At 40.1% G+C, this 24,580-nt stretch overlaps 1 protein-coding gene across 1 annotated transcript; it reads right to left on the bottom strand.

The window, feature by feature from the left end:
- Positions 1 to 21,112: 21,112 nt before the first annotated feature.
- Positions 21,113 to 23,725, bottom strand: ctsl.1 (cathepsin L.1). Its single transcript, XM_041813381.1, has 9 exons — positions 23,568 to 23,725; positions 23,253 to 23,357; positions 22,911 to 23,053; positions 22,627 to 22,824; positions 22,357 to 22,548; positions 21,965 to 22,130; positions 21,775 to 21,880; positions 21,406 to 21,509; positions 21,113 to 21,317 (listed from the first exon to the last, which is right to left on the bottom strand). Exons 2-8 carry the CDS (start codon positions 23,350 to 23,352, stop codon positions 21,410 to 21,412), a joined length of 1,005 nt encoding a protein of 334 aa, XP_041669315.1. The 5' UTR covers positions 23,353 to 23,357; positions 23,568 to 23,725; the 3' UTR covers positions 21,113 to 21,317; positions 21,406 to 21,409.
- Positions 23,726 to 24,580: the final 855 nt, after the last annotated feature.

Here is a 24,580-nt window from a genome sequence, read left to right as displayed (position 1 = left end):
ATCTCCAAGTCTGAGGCCATGGTCCTCTGCTGGAAAATAGTGTATTGCTCCTTGGGGAGTGAGTCTTTGCCCAAAGTGAAGGAGTTCAAGTATCTAAGGGTCTTGGTGTTGTACTGGACCATTGTGGGGAAGAGAGAGTTGTGCCGCAAAGCAAAGATTTGATTTACAGTTTGAGTTGCCTCCCAACCCTCATCTATGGTCATGAACTCTGAGTAATGACCAGAAGAATGAGATTACGGATTTAAGCAGTCCTCAAGAGGGTGTCTGGGCTCAGCCTGAAAGATATGGTGAAGAGCTCAGACATCCAGAGGGATCTCGAAAGTAGACCCGCTGCTCCTTCACATCCAAAGAAGCCAGTTGAGGTGGTTCGGGCATCTAATCAGGAGGCCGTCTTGTCGCCTCCCTGTGGAGGTTTTCCGGGCATGTCCAACTAGGAGGAGACCCCGTGGTAGAGCCAGAACTCCCTGGAGGGATTCTGTATCCCATCTGGCCTGGGAGCACCTCGGAATCCCTCAGGAGGAACTGGAAAATGTTGCTGGGAAGAGGGACATCTGGGTTGACTTGCTTTGCCTGCTGCCAGCGCAACAGACAGACGGATGGATGTATACTTAGACATTTTGGGGCTTTTTGCAACCACTGGTAGAGTGTGTCAAAGCAGGCACTGTGCTCAAGCAAAAGCCTTACCAAACATTATGTTAACTTAGTTTTCAGAATGTTATCTAGACACTCTTTTGATACTCTTGACCTATTAATGGGATATTCAAGGATTTTTGAAGTTGGTTTGTCTAAGGGACTAAAGTAGAGACATTAGCCTCTAGTGATTTCAGTGTGAGGTGCCCCTTAAAACAGGACACGCTGGGGGAAGCTTGGCAATTTAGCACTACAGGTGGGTACAGGTGCCACGTAACTTAAGGAGTTTTAGGTTAAGAACAGGCCAAAAAAACAGTGTTGACTTGGTTGTACATCAAAAATGTGTGAAGTGTTTCATTTTTTTCCCAGATAGCTGCTGTGTTTGGCACTAATTTGCAATGCAAGCTGCAGCTACATGCTCTTCTGCCTCAACGTATCTAATTAGATGTACAGTGCTTAACAAATTTATTAGACCACCCTAACCATAAACAAAGTAAGGTTTATGCCACAGCTGCCCTAAATTAACAGCACTGGTAATTACCAACATTATTTTTTATGTTTCTGCAATGGTTAATACACCAATATGTAGAAGCTCTTTGACCAGAACAATATTTTTAATGCTAAAATATAATTATTATTGTTATCCATGAGTTTTCAAATTTACCGATTTACAAAAAAACTGAAAAAATAGTAAATCACATTAATATTTCTTGATTAATATGTCTAATTATATTTATTTACTTGCATTCCTGAACAGAAACATGAGTTTTAGTGGTTGAATGTTATTCTTGATTAATTTCTGACTTCTCGGAGAAGCCCAGTGAGCCGGCTCAAATTTGGGTAAAAAAAAAAGGTGAATTCAGTTTGAAATTCCTCATTCCTGTTAAAAATGGTAAAACATGGAGAGCTCACCGAAAATGAAAGAGTCTGCATTAAAGCAGTTCATGATGCTGGATGGTCTTTGAGACAAATATGACAGGTGGTCTAATAAATTTAAGCATTGTATAAGTCTGAAGGCTGTGACAGGGACAGCAATAAACTGGATTGAAGAGCTGAATGGAAATGTATCATCCCAGTAAGTTTAAGGCTATTGCTTTAATTCTTCAAATGGCTGAGATTTTGACAAGCTACAGTCAGCACGTTATGTTTATTTTAGGAGAACAATTTGTCAGCTTTTGAATTGGAAAACTGAGGAAAAACTGAGCTGAACTAACCAGTTTTAGTTTAGATTGTTGTTCTCTATGTTGAAGCCTGCAGACTCAAACAGCTGAACATATACACTGAGGCAGAGGAGCATGTAGATAGTAGCCAAAGCTTGCATTGCAAAATAGTGCCAAATACAGAGGCTTTCTGGGTGAAAAATAATACCTTAAATCTAAAATTAAAGTGTACAACCAAGGCAACATTGTTTTTACCTGAAACTTCCTTCATGCCTAAAGGGAAAATGCACACGCAAATCTCTGGAGGCTGATGCCACTAATACTGCTAAGTACTTACACAACCCAACCTCAAAAATACTGAAATATCCCTTTAACAAGTTATACGGTCATGGGACTGTTTAAAATTAACAGTATAATTAAACAGTGGGGGGGGGGGGGGATGTTAAAAGTTACCTTATTGATGTGTAATGCTGTTTCCTAGTCTGTGTCCCATTTCAAGAACAGCATCCCTTGAAGGACTCAGCTAACAAAGGACCCAGCCTATGTAGCCTGCTTAGACCACTCAGTCTGACCTGATAGGAGACATTCTGGTTTACAAAGCATGAAAACAGAGAAACAAAGACATCTATCAGTCTAGAAAGGGTTACAACGACATTTACAAGAATTTGGGACTCAAGTGAAAAACGGTGAGAGCCATTATCCACAAATTGAGAAAACTTGGAACAGTGGCAAACCTTCCCAGGAGTGGCCGGCCAACCAAAATGACTCCAAGAGTGCATCAATGACACTTCCAGGAGGTCACAAAAGAACCCAGGCTAACATCTTAAGCCTTGCAGGCTTCACTGAACTCAGTTAAGGTGAGTGTTCATGGCTCAACAATAAGAGATGGAGCAAAAATGACATAATGGTGTGAGTTCCAAGGACAAAACCACTGCTTACCAAAAAGAACACAAAGGTTCATCTCACATTTGACAAAAGACATCTTGGCCATCCCAAAGACTTTTGGGAAAATATGTGGACTGATGAGGCAAAAGTTAAACTTTTTGGAAGGTATATGTCCTATTAATCTGGAGTAAAATTAGTACAGAATTTCTGAATACATAAGCTGAAATGACAATCACAGTTTCAACTTTTTCCTTTTCTGCCACTACTGAACATCTCATTTTTAAGTTATTTGACTTGACTTGACATTCAGCATGCAGTCAGAAAAAACAGCACAAGAAAACACTCTGTCAGCTGACTTTGGCTGGTGAGAGATCTCCCATGGTAAAAAAGAAGGAAAGCTGGTCATTATATCTCTAATTGCTGCAGTGCTGGCTGATCTATTTCTTTATTTGAGCATGTGCTGGTGCCATGAATCTCTTTAAACTGTTTTTCTTGTCTCCATAGTTTCAGACATAATAGCTTTACATTCAACTTTCATTAAATCTAAAAACTATAATTGCATTTAGACTGTTACAAAATTGTTGATATCTATAATTAATCACTAACACAGGCAACAAAAGAGAAAAGCACACTATAAAGTTGTAATCCCTAATTCAAGATAATTAGCTAAAGCCGGATCCTGCTGCAGTACGGTAAGGATCAGGTCTGGCAGAATTATCTGATGTGTTCGCCTTAAATGAATGAATTTTTAATGTCTGCAGCTTAGTCCTACATTTTGTAATTGTTCTCTTGTTTTGTCTCAAAACTTAGTTAAAAGGGATTCAGTTAATTATTTTGGGGGGTAAACTCAAGTCCAGCCAGTTTGATAAGGGTAGATAAAACTTATTACACACATAAGAACATTTCAACAGTGGCACACACTGCAAGCTCCAACATGCCCACTTACCTAGAATAATCAATTGACGGTCTGAGCAAAACTATGCACTGTTACCTTCATTAAGGTAAGATTTGTTGCACTTCATCTCTGTACATTCAAAAAGATGTACTGACAATGACAGTTAATGTAGTGGACAAAAGTATTCGGCCACTTGACCATTACACCTACAGGGACTGTAATGGCATTAAATTTAGATAGATGTACTTTAATATAGAGATGCCCCCACTTTTGCACCTATAACAGTGTTCCTGTGGGACTTTATGCCCAATTATTCTGTAGAGAATTTATGTATGAGGTCAGGCACTGATGTTGGACGAGAAGGCCTGGCTCACAATCTCCATTCCAGTTCATCCCAAAGGTGCTCAGTGGAGTTGGGGTCAGGGCTCTGTGTGGGCCAGTCAAGTTCTTCCTCGCCATACTCATCAAGCCATGTCTTTACAGCCCTTGCTTTGCACACATGTTAACCTGACACACCTGATAGACTGTTTCATATGTCCTGCATGGATATATTCCACATTCATATGGGAAAGCTCCCATAGAGACCGTTTGGTAAGGGCAGGGCTTTTCAAAAAGTTATTTGGAGGTGAATGGACAAATGCTCTGTCTGTCACATTCATAGAAGGTTGACAGAAGGGCAAAAACATCTTTTCCGTCATGATGTTTTTTCGATGCTGTTCTTTGCTTTTTATCGTATAAAGAAATGTTGTCCAGTTCTGATAAAACTGCTTCTACTGCTTCTTCCACATCCCACCCATAGCTACTGCCTCATTCTACCCAAACAACACCGACTGGTTGGAACTGTGTTTGGTTTGGCACAAATGTTGTGGATTGGAGATTTTCAAAATGGATTGGACCGATGACAGAAATAAAAATGTTCTGCAAGTTAATCGGCTTTGCAAGGTTACAGACATGTTGGAGCAGACAAGGGTCTTCTCTGAACTGTTGCCACAAAGTTGGAAGCATAGCATTGTCCAAAAGGTCTTGGTATACTGAAGCATTAAGATTGGCCTTCACTTTAGATGAGGGGCCTAGCACAAACCCTGAAAAACAGCCCCATACCATTATAGTTTTTTAAGCTATAGACTTAAAGCCTATTGTTGGTTTACAGAGATAACACTGCTGGTTTCTCATGATAACAAGCTAACAAATCTAAAGGAAAAAACAGTTGAAAAATCTCATTATCAACCAGCATTGTCATCCCAGGATAATAAGATAAATCAGTAGAGGTTCTGAGAAAACAACTGAAATGTACTCATCACAGGAAGACAAGAGAAAAAAATGAATGGATGAGAGTTTATTTAGGACTCCCATGCATTTAGCTTTAAGTTTTGATTTCATTTTTGATCCTTGGGATAAAATAAACAGAGGCCTTGAAATGAAATAAGTAGTACGTTTTAAAGTTTCAACACTTAAACAGTGTACAGTCACACTTTAGAAAAGTGTTGATCAGTCAGAGGTGATTCCAGAATGTTCTTTTCCAACACCGTGTAAATCCAAAATTCTGAAATAAACATATATATAAAACATTCTCACTTTCCTTCCTTCACCTTTGAGTGATGATGTCAGGAATAGTCAGGAGGAGCTACCAGCTCCATCACCATCTGGTCCCTGAAAAAAGGAGCCACAGCAGTGCTGTCACGATACACACCCACTCACCAGCAGCCAACATGAAAAGCACACACACACTTTACTCTAAGGCAAAAGCCAGGATCCTGCGGTAGCACCTTTGTGAACACACACATACACACATTCGAACACACACATGCTGGTACCAATAGAAGCATTACAGGGACACGCAGACTTCACCACCCACTCTTCCTCCAATGTGGCGTCCATCTGCTCACTCTACCGCTCTTTTCTCTCTCCATGGATTAACAGCGGAGTCCAAAATGTGATGCGTTTGTTTTACCCACAGTCCCATATGTACAGGTGTCTGAGGTAAATACACAATCAGCAGATGAATTCACTGGCACTGCCAACGTTAGCAGATCATTTAAGTTTTTCTCCAATTAAAGAGTTTCTGTTAGATTGCCAAAAAATGTCAAGAACTACGTTACAAATATAAAGCTAAGGCAGTTGTGTAAATCCATCATTTCAGACTGGAAGAAAGTCTTGAACTATTTTATAGAATGTCATTTCATTATTAGTGTTTGTTGCCTTACTTTGCTAGTGCATTATATCTGTATACCTAGGCTCCAAACAAGCAGTTTCAGACGTCACATTTTCTTTCTTGTAAGATTTCCTTGATCTTATCTTAAATTATGTACATTTAAAATTCAGAAGACCAAATTATTCCTCGATTTATTGGAAAAAATTGTTGTTCGAATCCAAATTCCATGCTGAAAAATAAAAATAAAAGTTTGCTGCAGGCTCACTTGGAACCGTAAGTTTCGTCCAATCTGCCAAGGATGCATGTGGTGTCCATCCAGTTTCCCTCATTATGACGGGAAATCCGTCTTTTAGGAGATTCATTTAGTGATAGTTTGACTTTTTAAATGTGGAAAAAGGATGGAGGACAGGAGACTGGCACTCAGTCTCAAGCAAGCTACAGTGGCATTGCACAGAACAGGCTTGTTCGTGAACGGTACACCATTACTAAGTCTTACTTCACAAGGCATGTTCAGTTGATAGTATATCCCCCTTTCAATCAAAAGCATGTGTGTGACAAAAAGTTTTTTTTTTTAATATGTTACTGGGGCTCAACTAGCCTCTTAGTTCAGTTGAAGACTCCTTAAGACTCCCTTATCTTGCTAGACAATGCAGGAAGGCCTGCAAGACTGAGTAAATTGCATTATTGATCCCCTCCATGCCAGGTAAATCGATTAAACTGCAGTATAAAATTACTTTTTGAATAGTGTTAGGATCATACTCAGTGTACGTCAAATTTTTCTGATGTTAAATGCAACGTACGGGTCCATTTAGAGCTGTTCAGAATCTAGCTTTCCTTTGTTCCCATTCATTGCAATTTCCATAAACAACATCTGCGCTGTGCTTCACAGCACCACGGTTTTGCTCCAACCAAAGGGGAGCAACCTCACTCACTGGAAGCATGTATAGAGAGCTGTGCCACGCAGAAGCCCTGATCAGCGGGCAGAGATCACTGGAGTTCACGCAGGAATAGCATGCCAACAACAGATTACTTAACCTTTTTGGGGGTAATTTATCATTACTTCCGGTATGAGTCCATGATATTGCTCATTCCATGGGTGAGTACATTAGGCAGTTAAAAGGGTTAGTGTTTGCTTAAAGGATCTGTGGTTTTATGTAAACATTTTTGGTTGAATGTCCTCAAAATTAACTTTTCCTTGTCAATGGCGCTGTTGTAGCTCTGTGACCCACTGACTTCCTGGTGACCCTTTGCTCTCGCTGCAGTATGAGACGTAATGTTGATAGTCCTGTTGTTGATAGTGATGATTTCTGACTGGGAGTCCGTGCATTGTGTTGTATTTTGAAAGTACCAGATACTCTATGCTTTTGACTTCCTGTTCGGAACATTCTGATCGATGGGGATTGACGCGCTTCAGCAGCAGCTGGTGCTGAAAATAGACCTGCAGCGTATCTCCAGTGAAATGCCGCCACTGCCAACTGATCTGATTGACAATAGAGGGAGAGATTTGCTCCGCAGTATCATTTGTTGGTGGATCGTGGTACAGCCACTGTATGTGGAAATTGCGGGTAATGGCTATTCTCCACTTCCTGCCTCCCATCAGGCATTCCTGTGTGACTGGGATCATGTGATTGCAAACAACCTATGAAAAAAATCCCAATCAACCCTTCAGATGATCTTGTGTCTCCATCAAGCTCAGGTCCTCTTCCGGAGGCCTTCCAGTCCAAGATTTTGAAGTACCCTTTATTCCACACATACTTTGGCAATGTATGCTGGCACACTCTTGTAAATGAGATTATTGATCTCAGTGAGCTTTTCCTGGTTAAATAGTTAGCTCCTGCAGCTGTCAAGGCTGCTATATGACTGTAGCAACACTTTGTAGCAATAGGGATAGGCGGCAACAGCTGGTGATGCAAATGGGGAATCCTCCAAAGGCCAGACTGTCTCATTCTGCATCAACCTGAGAGGTATACATTCTACAAAGACTGGGTCCTTCAGGAGTGCTGCCCTTGAATTGAGAAGCAGCTAATATCCACATATTTATGGATCTACTTCAAAAGGGACAAGATCCTTCTCAAAGTATCCCTATCTCTATTAGGATGAAAATAAGTTACAATATAAAACTATGTCTCTTAAAAACATATATTTTTATTATTTCTTCCCTCTGTCAGATGTGTTCTATAAATCACCATAACAGACAAGACTCATGCAGTAAAAGGTTAATAGAGATATTCAGGAGAAACACAGCAGGCAACGCTTAAGGTCATAAAATCGCCCTAAGGCATGTTAGAGAACATGCAAAGATCCATGAATAAAATATATTTCTGCACTCTGAACAGGACCTGAGGCTTACAAGGTAAAAATCTACGCTAGTGTAAACATGACTAAGACGTAATACGCCAATAAAGAAAGCCTGGGTGAAGGACTGTCACACGCTCGCACATATACATGTGTAATATGAATTCCCAGAGCAATTTAATGTAACACTCAAAGCGAAGTGAGGCTGAATGCCAATTGAGAGCAGACTACAGAGGAGATGAGGCGACGGCGCAGAGCTCTGAGCGCTCAGGTTCACTCGCTGCAGCTTAAAACATCACTGATGGCTGTTTCACCCTCTGACTCACTAAATTAACTCCAAATCCATTTACCAGCGTTGCAGCTTAAGCCCTCCAGTTTGGTTTTGGTCTTCAGCGGTTTCTTCTAATTGAGTTTCTAGTAATTACCACAAAGCTAATGCATTGTAAGTGCCTTCTAAATCAGGGGTAAAGATTTTGTTTCAGACTACAAGTGCACATAGCGATCGTATGTTAAAGGATGTTGGAGATGCTTTGGAATGTGACAGGCAGCTCGCAACCCAAAGACGGCGTGATCGTCAGTCGAATGGCCTTGAAAGCCCCCAAACGCACACACTCACACACACACTTTGCGTTAATCCGTGACTTTGATTCCGAGTGCCAGGGAGAGGTAACCTGGCTGACACGCTGCACGGCGCCCTTTGATCTGCACTGGCAAATTTGACAACAATGAGTGGGCTGACGCCGGTTGGATAAATACACTTGAAGCTGAACAAATTAGCTAGTTCCCCTCGTGTTACCCATTTCCTGATATCGCCAAAAGTACAGAGCTGGAAGACTTTGTTAAGTTCGGACAGGATTGTGTGTACAGTTCCTCAGGCCTTTCATTATCTCTGCACTTCTGTTTTTTCCAACTTTGTTGTGTTTGGTCAGGAGAGAGTGAGGGAGAGCTCTCCGGAGAGGTGGGTAAACACACCACTCCTTTACCCTCTCGAAGTTGCCTGAGACCTTCCCTCTTCCTGAAGACTCCTTTAATTAGGCTTTAATTGCCTTATTAGCTGTGGCTGTCGATGGAGAGGAAGAGAAAAAAGGTCAGGAGAGGTAGATAAGAGGGAAGACAGCAGGGCAAATAAACAAGAGTGGGCAAATAAACGCAGCCGCATGCTAACACACACTGGTGCATGCAGGAATGTCATGCACATGTGCAGTGAGGAGGTTACTGCAGGTGAAAGTGAGGCCAGCTCTTGTGGGAAACAGATGTCAGGTGATATAAGACAAAAAAAAATAAGACAGAGCCGAGACACATGACTACTGCTTCGAAAACAGGCTCTGAGGTGCAGCCCAGGCAATTGACCCCTAACCCTGACCTCAGGGACGGCAAGATGGGGTAGAGGGCTGGGAGGAAAGGGAAGGGCAACAAGGAATGATGAATGAAGAGGGGGGAGGGAGAGAAGGACGTGCAAAATAAGGACAAAGACGAGGAGGAAGAGTCCATGGTAAATACTTTTCACATGACTCCAGCCAAAAGCAGAGTCCTCACTTCAAGAATGATTTTGAGTCTGATTCTCCACTTCCAAAAAATCTGGCCATACCACACTGGACCCCAGTTCCCAAAAAAGTGGGGCACTGTGTAAAATGTTATTAAAAACAAAATGCAATAATGTGCAAATCACATAAATCCATATTTTACTCACAATAGAACATAAAAAACAGATCAGATGAAACTGACACATTTTACCATTTCATGAAAAATATTTGCTCTTTTTGAATTTGATGGAGCAACACATCTCAAAAAAAGAGGGGACAGGGCAACAACAGGCTGGAAAAGTAATGGATCTAATGAAACCACCTGACACAGAATTTTGCAGCTAATTTGGATAGTAATATGACTGGGTATAAAAGGAGCATTTTAGCGTGGCAGAGTCTCTCAGAAGTAAAGATGGACATTGGTTTAACAAAAATAAACCTGCATTTAAAAATTGTGGAAAAGTAAAATTGAACAGACTTTGATTATCCCACTATCTACAGTAGGCCTGGGCAATTAATTGCGAATTACATTAAATTGCAATGTAGCCTGCTGCAATTTACAAATCACAGAAGTAGCAATATTTCTTTAACTTGAAAGATGTCAAAATACAAGTATAACATGTATATTAATTTTTTGCAGCATCAGATTTTATGCACATTATGCAAACATTCAAGGGTCATCATAGCGATCCATTTAAATATGACATACTTCTCACTTATCCCCACTTGCATCAATGCCGATGTGCCATGCTGCTGCTGGTAAAGCTTCACCTCTTCCAACCCAGCCACCTCCTTTATAGCTGAAAGCTCGTTGCACCCTCAATTTCAGATTCATGCTACTATGGATTAATTTCTTCTGAAATAATTTGTCTTCAATACATGTTGTCATAATTGTATCTATCCGGGTTTCTAGCCATGTGCTCCCTGGGTTAGGAGCTTCTTTTGAGCAGTCTTCTACACCAAGTAAAACTTCAATAAAATAGGTTATATGAATGATGAGTGTGTTCCTGACCAAATGTATGCTATGATATAGAATGATTAATTGCTTGAATTTGTTGAAAAATACATAAGATGAGGAATCTGATGATAACAGCATATTAAATTGCAGTCACAATACTGGGGAAGAAAATCACAATTAGATTATTTCTGCAAATCATTAAGCCCTAATCTACAGTACATAATATCATCAAAAGATTCAGAGAATCTGCAGAAATCTTTGTTCAAAAGAAAAAGGCTGAAGGTCAGTATTGGCTGTTCATGATCTTCAGGCCCTCAGGTGGCACTGTATTAAAACAGAAATGATTCTTTACCGGAAATTGCTGCATGGGCTCAAAAACACCTACAGAAATCATTATCAACTGTGTTGGCCTACCATCCACATACGTGAGTTAAAGGTGTATCATGCAAAAGAAGAGGCCATGTGTGAACGTGATCCAGAGCCATTTTCTCTGGGCAAAGGATCATTTAAATTGGACGGAGGCAAAATGGAAAAACATTCTGTGGTCAAATTAATTAAAATATGTTTTTTTTTTCTTTGTTTTTAAACCATGGATGTGGTGTTCTGCAGACTAATGAGGAGAGGGAACCTCCAGCTTGTTGTGATGGTATTGGATTGCATTAGTGCCTATGGCATGCTAAAAAGTATACTCCATCTGAACTAGTGAGTTAATCCAATAAATATGTTTGTAGCATATATAATGTCCACTTCTGGTGCTAAGAATATATTTAAGCCTTCTTCTTGTGGTGTCATTTTAAGCAGTACTAAATCCATTTTAGAACTACTGAGGTATTGCAATTATTTTTATGATCTTTTTAATTTGAACATTAACGATATCACTCTTCTTCTCCTCTCACTCCTGTAGCTTTCTGTCTTTGCACATGGCCCTTATATGTCTTTATATGGGCATAGAAGGGTGTTTCCCTGTGTTAAGTAAGAGCTTATGAGCACCTGGTATTCAGCAGTTTAAGAACATGTCATGAATCCCACACAGGCTTCTCAGAAACTTTCTTAAAAACAAATTTAAGAAACATTTTAGGAGGATATCAGTGAATGAGGCCCATTAGCGCTAGGCGTCCAGCATGACGGAAGTACTTTGCTTTTAACTCAGTCTGCTATGATTGCAACCTTTTGTCTGAGTTGCTAGGAGTGTTCTTTTGTCCTTATGGTGTAATGGTAGCCAGGTCTTTCTTTATTTTTCAACATTTGATTGGTCTTTAAGTTTCTGAGCCAGGCTTAAATAAGAAAAGGCTTAATGCTTGACTTGTTTGACAATGATTTATTTTATTTCCATGTAAAATTTACAAGTTTATATTTATAAACTTGTCCAGCATATCAGCTGTTCTGTCTTTGTTCTTCTACCCAGCTCCTAACAGCATACAGCTCATACAGCCCATGGCCCAGACCTTTTGCTTGCTAGCTAATTTAATTTTCAATTTTTATAATGTTGACAGTGATCTTGCAAACATCATGGCTTGTATTTGTTATTTTCCTTCGCCTGTGGCTAGTAATATCCATTTCAACTTCATTCAGCCAAGACAGAGAACAAAAAACAGAACTTCAAAGATGTGAAACTTAGTCGAGTCGAAGACGAGCACCCAACGAAACACTGAAATAAAACAAACATCTGTTATACAGGCCCCGACAAGAATCATGTCTGACATTTTTTACGGCTGCTGTAGGCTTTTACCAATCCATCTGTTGCTTTATCCAACTCTACCAGGTGAAGTGATACTATAAAAGGATGCCTGTGGGAGTGAAGTACTCACATAGGAGCATCTGCAGAAGCAATACAGCAAGTTACCTTTTTACTATATTCTTTATGTGCCACACACACACAGCAGCGAGTTCAGGAATCCAGCCTACAGAAAAGATTATGCTGTCATTGTTGATTACACGTATCTTTGCAGCAGATTTAGCATTGTAACTGTGCACCAGCAAGTGTGCTTGTACCTGCATGTGTTTGTGCATGTGAACCAGTCCATCCGGGAAACGGAGGGAGTGTTTCTTTCATCCTGCACGTCATTTCCCCAGCCTCATTAGAACCCATTCACTCAATCAAGCATGACTCCCTAACACAATAACATGCAAAGTGCTTTGTCTGAGTGTAATTGGCCTTGCCAGAGCTGTTTTTCTCAAACGGTTAGCTTCACTCAGCCCTTCTCTCTCAGACTGCAGCCAGGAGCGGTGTCCAAGAAATGCAGCTGGAGAGGAAAGGAGGAGGATGGAGAAGTGAAGCAAGGAGAGAAAAACGATGGAGAGGTTAAGATGAGATTACTGGCCATTTATTTGGTTGTTTTTCAGAAATATGTGTGCTTATGAAGTCATGTGAATCATTTTTATTAAGCCGTGCTCTTATTTAGCTTTTTGACCATCTGTATGCATCATGCCTGACTCCTGTCTGCAGGGCTGCCCGCAGAATTGTCTGGGCCCCTGATAAACCCAGAGAATGGGCCCTCTGTGATTAATAGATAACATCAATGATCAGTAGCGCTGGTGGTAGCGGCCTGGCTAGCAAGTACCTCATTTTGGAGTTGAAAAGTGTGTCACACTATTACTGGGTTCTGATGTAGGAAGTATTCATTTGGTGCAACTTTTTAACCGCTTTTCAACATATTTTTTGTCAATATTTGCTACTTCTTTTTACCACTTTGCCAACTTTAGCCACTCAAAACCTGTTGTTTTTCCACTTTTTTTTCCAACATTAAACCTATATTTCCTGTTTTCCACCCTTTGATGCCACTTTGCCTCTGCTTTGACACTTTATGCAAATTTTTCCACTTCTTATTGCCATTATTATCCCAATTTTGCACCTTTTTGCCCATTTTTGACACTGTTTTGCCACTTTATGTACATGTTTGTCACTTAACATTTATTTTTGCCACCATTATCCCAGTTTTGCCACTTTTTGCCCATCTTTGACCATTTTTGTGCAACTTTTAACCTATTTTTGCAACCTTTAACCCAATTTTGCTGCTTTTTGTCTATTTTTAGTTCTTATTTTAGCCATTTTATCCCATTTTACCTATTTTTTCACTTTATGCACATTTTTGCTACTTGATGCCAATTTTGCCAATTCTTTTATATCTCAATTGTTCCACTTTTGCCAATTTCCATGTTTAACCCACTTTTGCTGCTTTTTGCCCATTTTACCACTTCTTTTTGCCACTTTTAACCCATTTTGCCGCATTTTGTCCATTTTTACCCATTTCGACCCATTGTTGCTGCTATTCCCCATTTTTCCCCCACTTTTCCCTCTGCTTTTTGTTTCTTTTCACAACTATGTCAATATTCTCCATTACAGTTGTCTCAGTTTTTTCTGTTTTGTTTTTCGGGCACCCTGGCATCTGTACACATCATGGCTTAGCTTTGAATTCTGACACAGTTTCTAATTTTATTTATTTGTTTATTTATTTGTTTATTTATTTATTTATTTGTTTGGTTTGAAAAGAGTGATTATTGTTCAGGTTACAAATAAGATATGGTTATCACAGTTTAACTTTACCAACCTCCATGGGCCCCTAATTTGGCTGAGCCCCAGAAAGCTGTCCCCTTTATCCCCTTTATGAGCGGCCTTGCGTGTCTGTCACAATCACACATGTTCCCCATTACTACAACACACCAGTTGACATCATATTTCCCCACACACAGCCATGGTAGGGGATGGATAACACATGGGTGCAGGAACGTGGCCCCCATCTGTACGGCGACCCCTTAGAGGGCCTGTTTGCTCGCTATGATGTGTGACACGGCTGACTGACACTTCCCTGCATGCCGACCCGGCAGCCAATCTACCAAAAATTGTGCGTTGACATTGTTGATTAAGCAGACACTCAGAGTGCGTCGTTTGGATGTAATAGGTTCACTGGTGCAAGGAGATGCAGCCTCAGTGTTTGTGTGCACGTTTGTATTTGATGCAAGTGTGTTGCATGTGAATTCCAAGGGCATGCAATGGTAGAAATCAAAGGAATATTGAAAAGAGCTTTTGCATGACGGCAGCACCTGCAGAGATAATCATCAGCAGGGAAGTACTGCCATCTAGTGACTTTCTGAAAGAGCTCAAAAAAGGAGCAGAGATTTTGAGGAAAACTCAACTTAAGCTACAAATTAAGGAGCTTTAAACACAATTAGATTATTAAGGTGATTTTTAAAGAAGATAATAAGGCAGGGGTGTTTTTAATTCCTTAACAAAAACAAATTTGTGCATTTATCCTCTCCTCCCTTGATCTCCTGTCTTACCTCAGATCAATAGCTTTGTTTGTTGCAGCAACACCTCCCAGTGTTTCCACTTGTCCCTCTCCACAGGATGGGAATTGGACATCCCATCCTGTGCTGTGGTTATGCTGTGAATCAAAAAAGCCAAATTAAATTGACTAATTGGTTTCCTCGGGAAGGGTAAAACAGATTTAAATTGATTACCGGTAATGGCCTTTTGTGGAACCACATTGGCTTCTGCTGTTTGAGGAGGATTTAGCAAAACCAATTAATTTGCTTCACCTCTTAACTCGCCCTCCCTCTGTTTCCCTTTGTCTCTGTCTCTGAGCTTTTTCATCTTAGCTTCTTCTCTACTGTCTAATGCCCCTCTTCCTACTTGCAAAAATAAAAGGGACGACGACGATAACGTCACTGGATAACCATCATTCAGGTCTAATTGGCTCCATTCTGTCATATTGTGCCAAGCTGAATAAGGATGTTTTTTCCAGGCATACATTTTTTTAAGATTCACCTGACAGAAGATAATATAAATCTCTTTTTCAATTACTCATTTGCTTGTGCCGCTTTGCTTCCACTCGGCAGCTCTTGTCTCTGCCGCCGTCTCAGCTATGGGAGCAAAAATGAAGATGTCAAGGTCACATTTTGTCTCACAAGTTGATTAAATCCCCGCCTCAGTGTTCCTCCACCTTTCATCAAATACTATCACAACCAGACCTAATGTGGCATTTAGAATGGGAAAATTACAAGCACTTAATGTGATTTTATTAATTACATTTGGGCATGACGGGAAGAGGAACACTCATTTCTCAGTATTGTTAGCAATATCAATTTTTTGTCAGCAAATTACAAAACATCTCAAGCCAGATAAAGCATCATCTGTTACCGTGTTTTGCTGCTAACTAAAGACAGATTGGTGTATTGAAGTTTCTTCAGCTTCACTGCGTGCAGTAAAATTAAATTTAGTTAGGCTGAATAGTCCATGACAAATTGACAAAATAATTTCAAGCATTGTGAGTTTATTTATAGCCAACTTCATGGATTACAGATGAGTGAAAAAACCTTCCACACCCTGAGGTTCAATAAAGATGTAAGAATAACGGCTTAAGTGCTGCTGTTTAGTTGGATCACACTCAAAACCCTGAAGCATTAGAAATTACTGAGCTAAGAAAGCAGAAATCCATTATTGCATTACTTCTCACATTTATGGCATAGCTGCAGTTTTATAGCAGTTTGTCCCTGTTACATTAGAGACAGGGTTACAGCACCATGAGTGGAGTTTCTCAGTATCTTGTCAAGATCACAAGGGCATCAGAGAAGGAAGCGTCTGTAAAACACAGCTGATTTTGCCTGCAAGAGGTTATTTTAGCATTTTTTAAAGGCCTAAGCAGACAGCAGAGTACAGTTTTTAGATTTGACAGGCTGAGTGATACAGCAGTGGAAAGTGTTTATAGCACGGGCTAAAAAGGCAGTTTTTAACAGCTTTTCTCCCCCCCCATATGAAATTCATCCATGAAACAAAAATGGTGTTTTACTTTAGTAAATCCTATCCAGCATGTCCATATGGGTTCTGTGCAGGCTGAAATATGGGTTCCATTATGGGTTTGTCTATCAGTTCCATGGTGGCCCCACTTGTGATTGGTCATGTGAACTGCAAGGCCCCATCTAGAGATCCCTGCAATGTCCCATGCTTACCACAAGTAACATCTATCTTGAGTCTCCAGAGAAGACTGATCCACATTTGCAGTTAACATGGGCAATCATAGGGGCCATTATGGAATCTACAGACAAAGCCACATGGGACACATATTGCAGCCTGCATATTACTTATGTTGTGCCCACATGGACATGCTGGCTTGGAATACTTATTATAGGGTGCACTTAATTGTTGAAGTTAAATTAAAAGAAGTAAGCAATGGAAGTTGGTGGAGTTGGGCAGTGTGTCTGTAGTCATCAGCTTTTGTTATTGTTTTTCTTTTTTTGGGGGGGGGGGCTTTGGTGGAGAAATTCCAATACTGTGCAGTTAATGTGGATCACAAGTGCTGTTATGAGAGAATAATGTACATAAATAATACTTATAAAGTGTCCAACAACAAATGCATGCAATTGAGTCCAGCACATAAAACCCTGTGAAATCCTGCTTTGTAGGGACGGATGTGATGTGATTTGCTGGTACAACATGTATCCTGTTTTAGAATGATTACTTTGTAATAGGGTGCAGTGATGACGTGAGTTTGCAGGTAACACCCAGAATATAGCATCGCATTGGTTCCTTGAGTGGCGACCCTATGGGATATCTTATGACTGTTTAAACAAACAGGATCCTCAGTAGTGTGTGGAAGAACCATACACAGCTACAACAGCCTGGCTCCTCCTCCTCCTGCTCGTCATCAGCCTGGTCACACACTGCTGTTGGATGGCATCCCATTCTTCAACCAGCATTTGTTGCAAGTTAGCAAATGTGGTTGTGTTGGTCATTCTGGCAGCACGCCCAAGCTGACCCCACAAATGTTCAATGGGGTTAAGGTCAGGACTGTTAGCAGGTCATTCCATCCTCTCACTCCCAAGTTCTGGAGGTAGTCTCTGATAAACCCTGCTCTGTGGGGGGCGAGTGTTGCCATCTTGGAGGATAGAGTATGGTTCCAGGTCTTGGAGATGGGATTGCCACTACTTTAAGAATCTCATCTCTCTGCATATCATCCTGCAAACTCTGACTGCAAAACTGTGAAGGACAGCCTATGGAGAGAAACCTGTCCTCTTGGGGCCAATCTGGAACTTGCTATTTAGTATCTGAGGGTTCCAGAAACTTAAAAACAACGGCAAAAGCAAAATCAGCTGTTTGGCCTTGGCATAGAAGATTTGGCAAATTTTTCATGGGCGCAACCCACATACTCAGCTCTGCTGCTCATCCCATAAATGCATGTCCCTTACAAAAGTGGCACCATTTAAAAGGGAAATAAACCAACAGGATAAAATTTATTGCCATAGTAGATACTGAGTTTGAAGCAAATACTAAACATATCAAAAACTCATATGTAGTCTTGTTGGATTACCTGCTAAATTAATTTAACTTAAACAACATTCTAACAGTAGAGAAACGCCTGTTATACATATGTTGCACTATTTTAGTATTCATTCAAATGATTTGAAAAATATGCATTAAGAAATGCTTTTCTTTCTTATCACCTTTTCTGCTGTACTCCCTCCACAGTTTACCGCTCCTCTAGGATTGACGTGGATCAAGTGTGACAATGGGAGAATGTGACAAGAGCAGAGGATGATCTTGAAAGTAAAAGACACCCTATAAAAATGTATCAGAAGTAATAGAGGTCAAAAAACATACTGCAGATATATTTTTCTTAAATGTAAAATAGTTTTTATACCACACCAGACAAGAGACTTGACCACAAAGGAGTCCTGTTATAGTGTTTCACTTTGTGCTCACATTTCCCACCCAGATCTGCTTTCATTTTTACATCTTCCTTTTCTGTGGCGGCGCACCAACCTGCATATGAGGAATGAATCTTAAATAACCTCTTACAAACCACAGGATGCTAAAGAAAGGAACTCTGTATCCGAGAAAACAGAGAGAACAGAAAGTACAAAGAAAGAAATAAAGAACAAAGTGAAGAGATTTCTTTACCGAAATGAATTTTCCACTTGTAACAGCTGCTTTCATTTGCGGCCTGAGGTTTGTCAGCCCAGGGCCACAGAAGTAAGCATCAGAGGCTGTGTGAGCACAACAAGCACGGCTTTATTTAAAGTTAATTATTCAAGTCAGTCATAACTAGCAGTAAATCCAAATACTTCAAAAAGCCTCAAGATATAAGGATTAAATCTGCGCTTAGAAATGTTATCTTTAAACGTCCAAGTTGTCCTTCAGCAAAAATCCAAGCTTACTTGAAGTGAACACATAAAAGAATGTATGAATAAAGCATATGGCCTGTGTTAAAGTTAAAAGCCTATTTTATGTGTTTAGCAAAGAAAACAATATTTTTAACTTAAGCCTTACTTAAGGCAGGCAGTTTGAAATGTACAGTAAACTAAGGCCTCTTTACTCAGCCCATTTTTTCCTCTTAAAAAGAAAAATGTAAAGGAAGGCTATCTTAAAAAAAAGAAAATTAGTCATAAATAAAGGAGTCCTGAGTATAAAGCCATAATTATGAGGGAAAAAAAAGTTGAAATTATGGGATAAAATCATAATTATGAGATAAAAAGTCATGATCATGAGATTAAACAGTCAGAATTATGAGATAAATAGTTGGGATTATGAGATAAAAAGTCAGAATTTTGAGATTAAACGTCATGATTTTGGGCTAAAAGTTGAAATTATGATATAAAAGTTGAAATTCTGAGATAAAAAGTCATAATTAGGAGAAAAAAGTCATAATCAAGAGCTAAAAGTCGAAATAATGTGGAAAAGTCAGTTATGTGATAAAAGTTTGTAATCATGAGACCAAAATTCAAAATTATTAGATGAACGGAAGAAAACATGAGATAAAAAGTCAAAATCATGAGATAAAAATTCATAATTATGAAATAAAAAGGCGACGGTATCTGCTGACTTTTCAGCTCATAATTTTGGCCTTTCATCTCATTTTTTAATTTTTATTTTTAACAATTTCCTAACTTCCAAATTTTTTCTTTTTCAAGTGGCACAAATGGGCTTCCAAATCTTTGGGTGCGACTAAGTCAAGTTTCCTGTCACAGGTTTTGTTGTGCTGTGACTTCTACAGGGGACTACCCAGCATCATCTGAATTACTGATACAGTATGTTTACATACAACTCAGTAATAACCCACAGCTGCTGAAGGGGAATTTCAGTCTACAAGCTTTCAGTCTTTATATCACATGTAATATCAGTAATTAATTTGTAAATTCCTACATTTACTGAAATAGTGAGCATAAAATCCACCACACACTCATGGAAATTAACTGTAATGTGAAACCTTAAGAATAATGAGTGATGACTCGAGCAGCTTGAAACATAACTAATAACCACATCTACGACCACTTAATATGCTATTCTGTTTGTTGTTGTTGTTGTTGTTGGTGGTGGGGGTTTTTTTATGGTGCCACTTTTAAGTTAATTTAGCCATGTTAAAGTTAGCTAGCAGTTCCACCATACACATACAGGAAAATTAACTGCAAATTGAGACTATTTGAATAATAATACAGTAGATATGACTATATCTACCAAGGAGCCTACATGTTAGCCCACTAAGTCCAGCTGTATTGTAGCATAATGTTATGGCTAAACCTTCCCCAAAGCTATCACTCCATGTGGCTAACATAAAGTGTACCGCACTCATGAAAATGTCACTGTGATGTGAGAACCTGGAAATGAAAAAAAGAACACCTTCAATAGGTCAGAACCTATGTAACAAGTGTAAACACTTATTGTATTATTCTGAGCCCAACAACAGGCTATTTTATGCTGCAGTGTCTTTAGTCAAGCTAACTCTGATCAGAACATCTGACAAATGCAAATAACTGTAAAGTACCTGTAAATAACAATACACAGTAACCATGGTGAAAATGTATTGTGCATATAAAGGTGATGTACTAGTCTACAGAGCAATATTTTACATTGACCAACTTAGCAGTTACATTTAATGGGATTTTTTAAATTTTTTTAAGTTGGGTTGTATGAGGTACATGGCAGTAGTAGTGGTATTAACCTTCAGAGATTTCAGTGAGCTTGGACTCTTCAAACAGAACATGCTAGGGTGTATAGCACCACAGACGGGTACACTTGCTCCACATAATTTTGTGTTTTAGGTAAAAATGGGCCAAAAAACAATGTGGCAGAAATGGGTTAAAAGTGGCGAAATTGGTGTAAATTGGCAAATTGTGCAAAACTCATGAAAGGTGGCTTAAAAGTGGTTTAAAAGTGGCACCAATAAATACTTTTAACATCAGAACCCAATAATAGTTTGAAACAATTTTTAGCTCCAAAATGAGGATACTGTTAGCCAGGATGCTAGAACAAATACTACTGATATAACACACATCCACTGATATCATTAATAAATCACAGCTGGGAAAGGTCCATTCTCTGTTTATCAGGGACCCAGCCAAATCTGTGTGCAGACTTACTTTGCATGGATTTGTCAAACATTACTTTGATTTCAGCAAAAATATTACCAAATTACCATGTTTTTATTTTACGTTAAACTCAATATTTGTCATAAAAATTTCTTAGTTTTTCAAGGTATCTGGTGACCCCCTCTCAGGGGGAAGAGTAACATTTCTCTTCATGAACTGGGACTAAATCTTGTGTTTTTTCAGTGCATGCATAGCTGCAAAATCAATCAGTGCAATCACAGTCATAATGGTCGCCAATAAACAAGCAACAACAAGTAATTTTTAAGTTACATACTTTATTTCTTTACATTTATTTACAATCTCCATTTAAAAAAATGTGTTCTAATGAAAGTGCATCAGGGCTCAAACGGACTCCTAACTTACACCGATTTTTTTTCTTTTGCTACGGCTCAGTTTCTTTGATGAAATTAAAGGAAATTATGCATCAGTGTTCCTCTCATCACTGAGGGAAGCGTTGGACCTGTAAAAAAAAACATCTAATTAATGGACTGTAAACTGCATATTGCACACAGCTTGCATTTTAAACAGGCGTGATATTGTCACCTCACCTGTTTAGACCAGAGGGTAGCTGGCTGCAGTAGCAATACCACACTGGTTGTCCTTGTTCCTGGACATCATGATGTATCCCTTGCTTCCCCAGCTCAGACCCCAGCTATAGAAAAACACGTATGATTATTGGCATAAATTAAAGACAAATGAGTGGAAATAAGTTATTATTATAGAAGACATAATGGTGATCAAAGTGAAGTGCTTTCATTGAAAGTGGCAGTTGGCAACATCCTGAGTGAGTTTCACTTCATTGTAGCTGCTATTAATAAGACTGTGTGTGGAATCAGCAAGTTGGACCTGTGTCTGCTTTGATATGAAGCAGGTTCACATTTGCAGAACAGCAGGACTTAATTTATGACATGTTTTACCTGTTCTTGACCAGCCAGTAGTCCTTTCCACCATCAGTGCCATAACCAACAGCCAGGACACCATGATCCAGCTCTGTGCTGCTGCAATCTGGTTCATCATACACTCCTACAGACATGCAAGCACAGTTACAAGAAGTCTGAATTTTCTACTTCCTTTTTTGCATTTGACAAGAGGGATATTTTTCTTTACCTGATTCATAGAGCTGGAAGGACATGTGGCCTGCATCAATACCCACAGACACAGGCCCGATGGTGGCCACGGCCTCCTTCAGGGCGTCTTCATCACCTTCTTTCACATCGACGTAGCCTGTGCATGTGGCTCCGATGGTGTCAGGGTTGAAACGGCAGTCACCATCCTATTTAGAGAAAAAAAAATCTAAATTCAAAGAATGCAGACACAAGCAACTGAAAGGAAGGCTAAAAAATAGCTTCAGAGTTTGGAATCAAATGTGTCCACAAGATGGCAGCATTTTTCATCTTTAACTTAAAACTGTCCTAGTGGCTTTTTGTGTCTCCAGTTTTGATTTTCAGCATTATCAGTGCATATTTTCATTAATGCAAGTGAAGGAAAATTCCTCTCACCTCAGCTTCATAAGGATAGGAATCCTCTGTGTCGATGCCTCCATTGGCCTGGATGTACCTGAAGGCATTGTCCATCAGACCTCCGCCGCAGCCCATGTTGCCATAGTCTCCTGAGCAGTCCACCAGCTGCTGCTCGCTCAGAGACACCAGCTTTCCAGTCTTCCTAAAGTTCTGACCCTCCAGAGAGCCGGTCTGAGAGAGAGACAGTCATCAGACACCAGAGAACAGCTGAGTAAAGTTAGAAAGAAAGGACTTTGTCATTGTACATACTGCACTAAAGGCCCAGCAGGAGCCGCACTGCTTCTGATCCTTGACGTCAGTGACGTATCCCTTGTCCCTCCAGTCCACAGTGGCGGGAAGATCGGTCAAGTCAGTGAGGCGGAGGAAGGTGGATCCACGGCGAGGCTGAGAGGTGTTGAAAGCGCCCAGGCAGCCCTGAGAGATCAGGCGTCTGTACTCGTCGTTTTCCTAGGGAAGAGAAATTCATCCGGGAAACTTACAAGGTTGGAAAGGATTAAGGAAAATGATGCCACATTTGTGTGTTTTGTGCTCACCATGTCTGCGAAGTAGGTCATGCCAAGGCGGTAGGACTTGATGCCCTGGTCGGCCATGATGTTATGCACAAGCACCACTCTGCGGTTGTTGAGCCAGATATCCTTTCGGTGAGCCTCCTCTGATGGAGAGCTGTAGGTCCTTCCTGAAAGAAATTGAATAAAAAGATTGGAAGATTATCTTTATGATTGAATGATTTTATGATTTTAACATTGTCCTGCCAGAAGATGTGGGTAGATTAAAAATCCTGTGTGATCACACTCCAAATACAAGCTCAGTATCTTCACAGAAAACCAGTCAAGATCGACTGCATTCAAAGAGACCACACAGAGGATGTTTCTCACCAAACTTGAGTTTCCAGGCGTGGAACTCCAGGTCCTCCAGAGAGATTCTGGCAGAGCTGGCCACGGCCAGAGCAGCAGCGACAACCAACAGCAGCTTCATCCTGACTGAGGAAGAAAAACACACCCTTGTGACTCGCAGGAAACCACTCTAGTTGAGACCCAACTCTTTCACTTCGCTTTTGCTTCTGAAACGCCGTCACACGCACACAAACAGAGTATCAGAATCCCTTTCATCTCTCACCCAGACTCTGTCTCATCTTCTGAGTTTGCATGCGAGCACAGGAAGGGTTGTGCTATTGTGCAGTAGCTGCTTACCTTTGTCGGCGTGTGGTGGAGGTTGAGGTATCAGCACCTGTAGGTGATGCAGGCCTGTGTCAGATATGAGTTCTTATATAGCCGACTGCAGTTATGACCTGCAGCATGTCCAGTCAGGTGGATGTCAGCAGCTCGTAAAGAGACAGAGACGGAGAGTGAGAGTCAATGATTGAAATAAGGAAGGAGGGGTTATTCATTTTGTGAAATTCTCACGACGCCATTCACTTGGGAAACATATGTCAGCAGAATAAGAGGAATCACACTCATACATTAAATCGAAATGCTTTTTTAGGATATGAGCAGTTACTCAACAGTCTGCATGTGAGAAATATACAGACCAGGGGATCTTTCCGTGAAAACCCACTGTGAGATTGTCCTGATGGGTATTTCTCAGAGCAAACAGTAAACATACACTAATCAAAGCGTGCACTAATGTGCACAGCCGCCCACCTTTATATTTGAACCCTACAAATTAAATGAGGGTAAAGTGGAAAATGTGTAGGCATCAAACGCTGCTGTTCAAATGTAGGTGGCACTTTCACTAACAAAGACTCACAGTAAAGTTTGATCTGCTGGAATGATCTGGTTTTATTTGAAATGGAGGAACCCTTTCTTTCCTGCTTCAGGCATCCCCTCCACAGCAAAGAAACTTAGTACTACATCCTTATCAGTAACTAACAGGAAATGATCAGTCCACATGCAAACATTCAAATTTTTAGTTTGACTGGAAATTGGCACACATTCTGTCAATTCAAGTCTTTTTCTCTCAGTTGATGTTGTTTGACTTATGATTCATGAGAATTTCCATCAGCAGTTCAAGACTTCCTTTCCATGCACACATCCTGTTTTCATCGCTACTGCAGATATAACCCATCTGTCATTGTCAGGAACATGAGTATTCTTTTCAATTTGGAAATCAAATACACAGAATGACACAGAGTAACAAGTGGAACAACAGAAATCATATTGATTTGTCTCTATAATGAAAATTAAAGCATCCGAAATGCTTGTCT

This window comes from Cheilinus undulatus, linkage group 18 (assembly GCF_018320785.1).
Source record: "Cheilinus undulatus linkage group 18, ASM1832078v1, whole genome shotgun sequence".
Taxonomy (NCBI): Eukaryota; Metazoa; Chordata; class Actinopteri; order Labriformes; family Labridae; genus Cheilinus; species Cheilinus undulatus.
Note: the sequence above shows the minus strand (reverse complement) of the source record. Positions and strands in the feature narration are given on the sequence as shown.

Excerpts from the sequence above, each read along its gene's own strand:
- ctsl.1 (XM_041813381.1), bottom strand. The coding sequence starts at position 23,352 with ATGAAGCTGCTGTTGGTTGTCGCTGCTGCTCTGGCCGTGGCCAGCTCT. Across the intron at positions 23,054-23,252 it reads CGCCTGGAAACTCAAGTTTG|GAAGGACCTACAGCTCTCCA; the intron begins GTGAGAAACATC and ends AATTTCTTTCAG. Across the intron at positions 22,549-22,626 it reads CCTGCTGGGCCTTTAGTGCA|ACCGGCTCTCTGGAGGGTCA; the intron begins GTATGTACAATG and ends TCTCTCTCTCAG.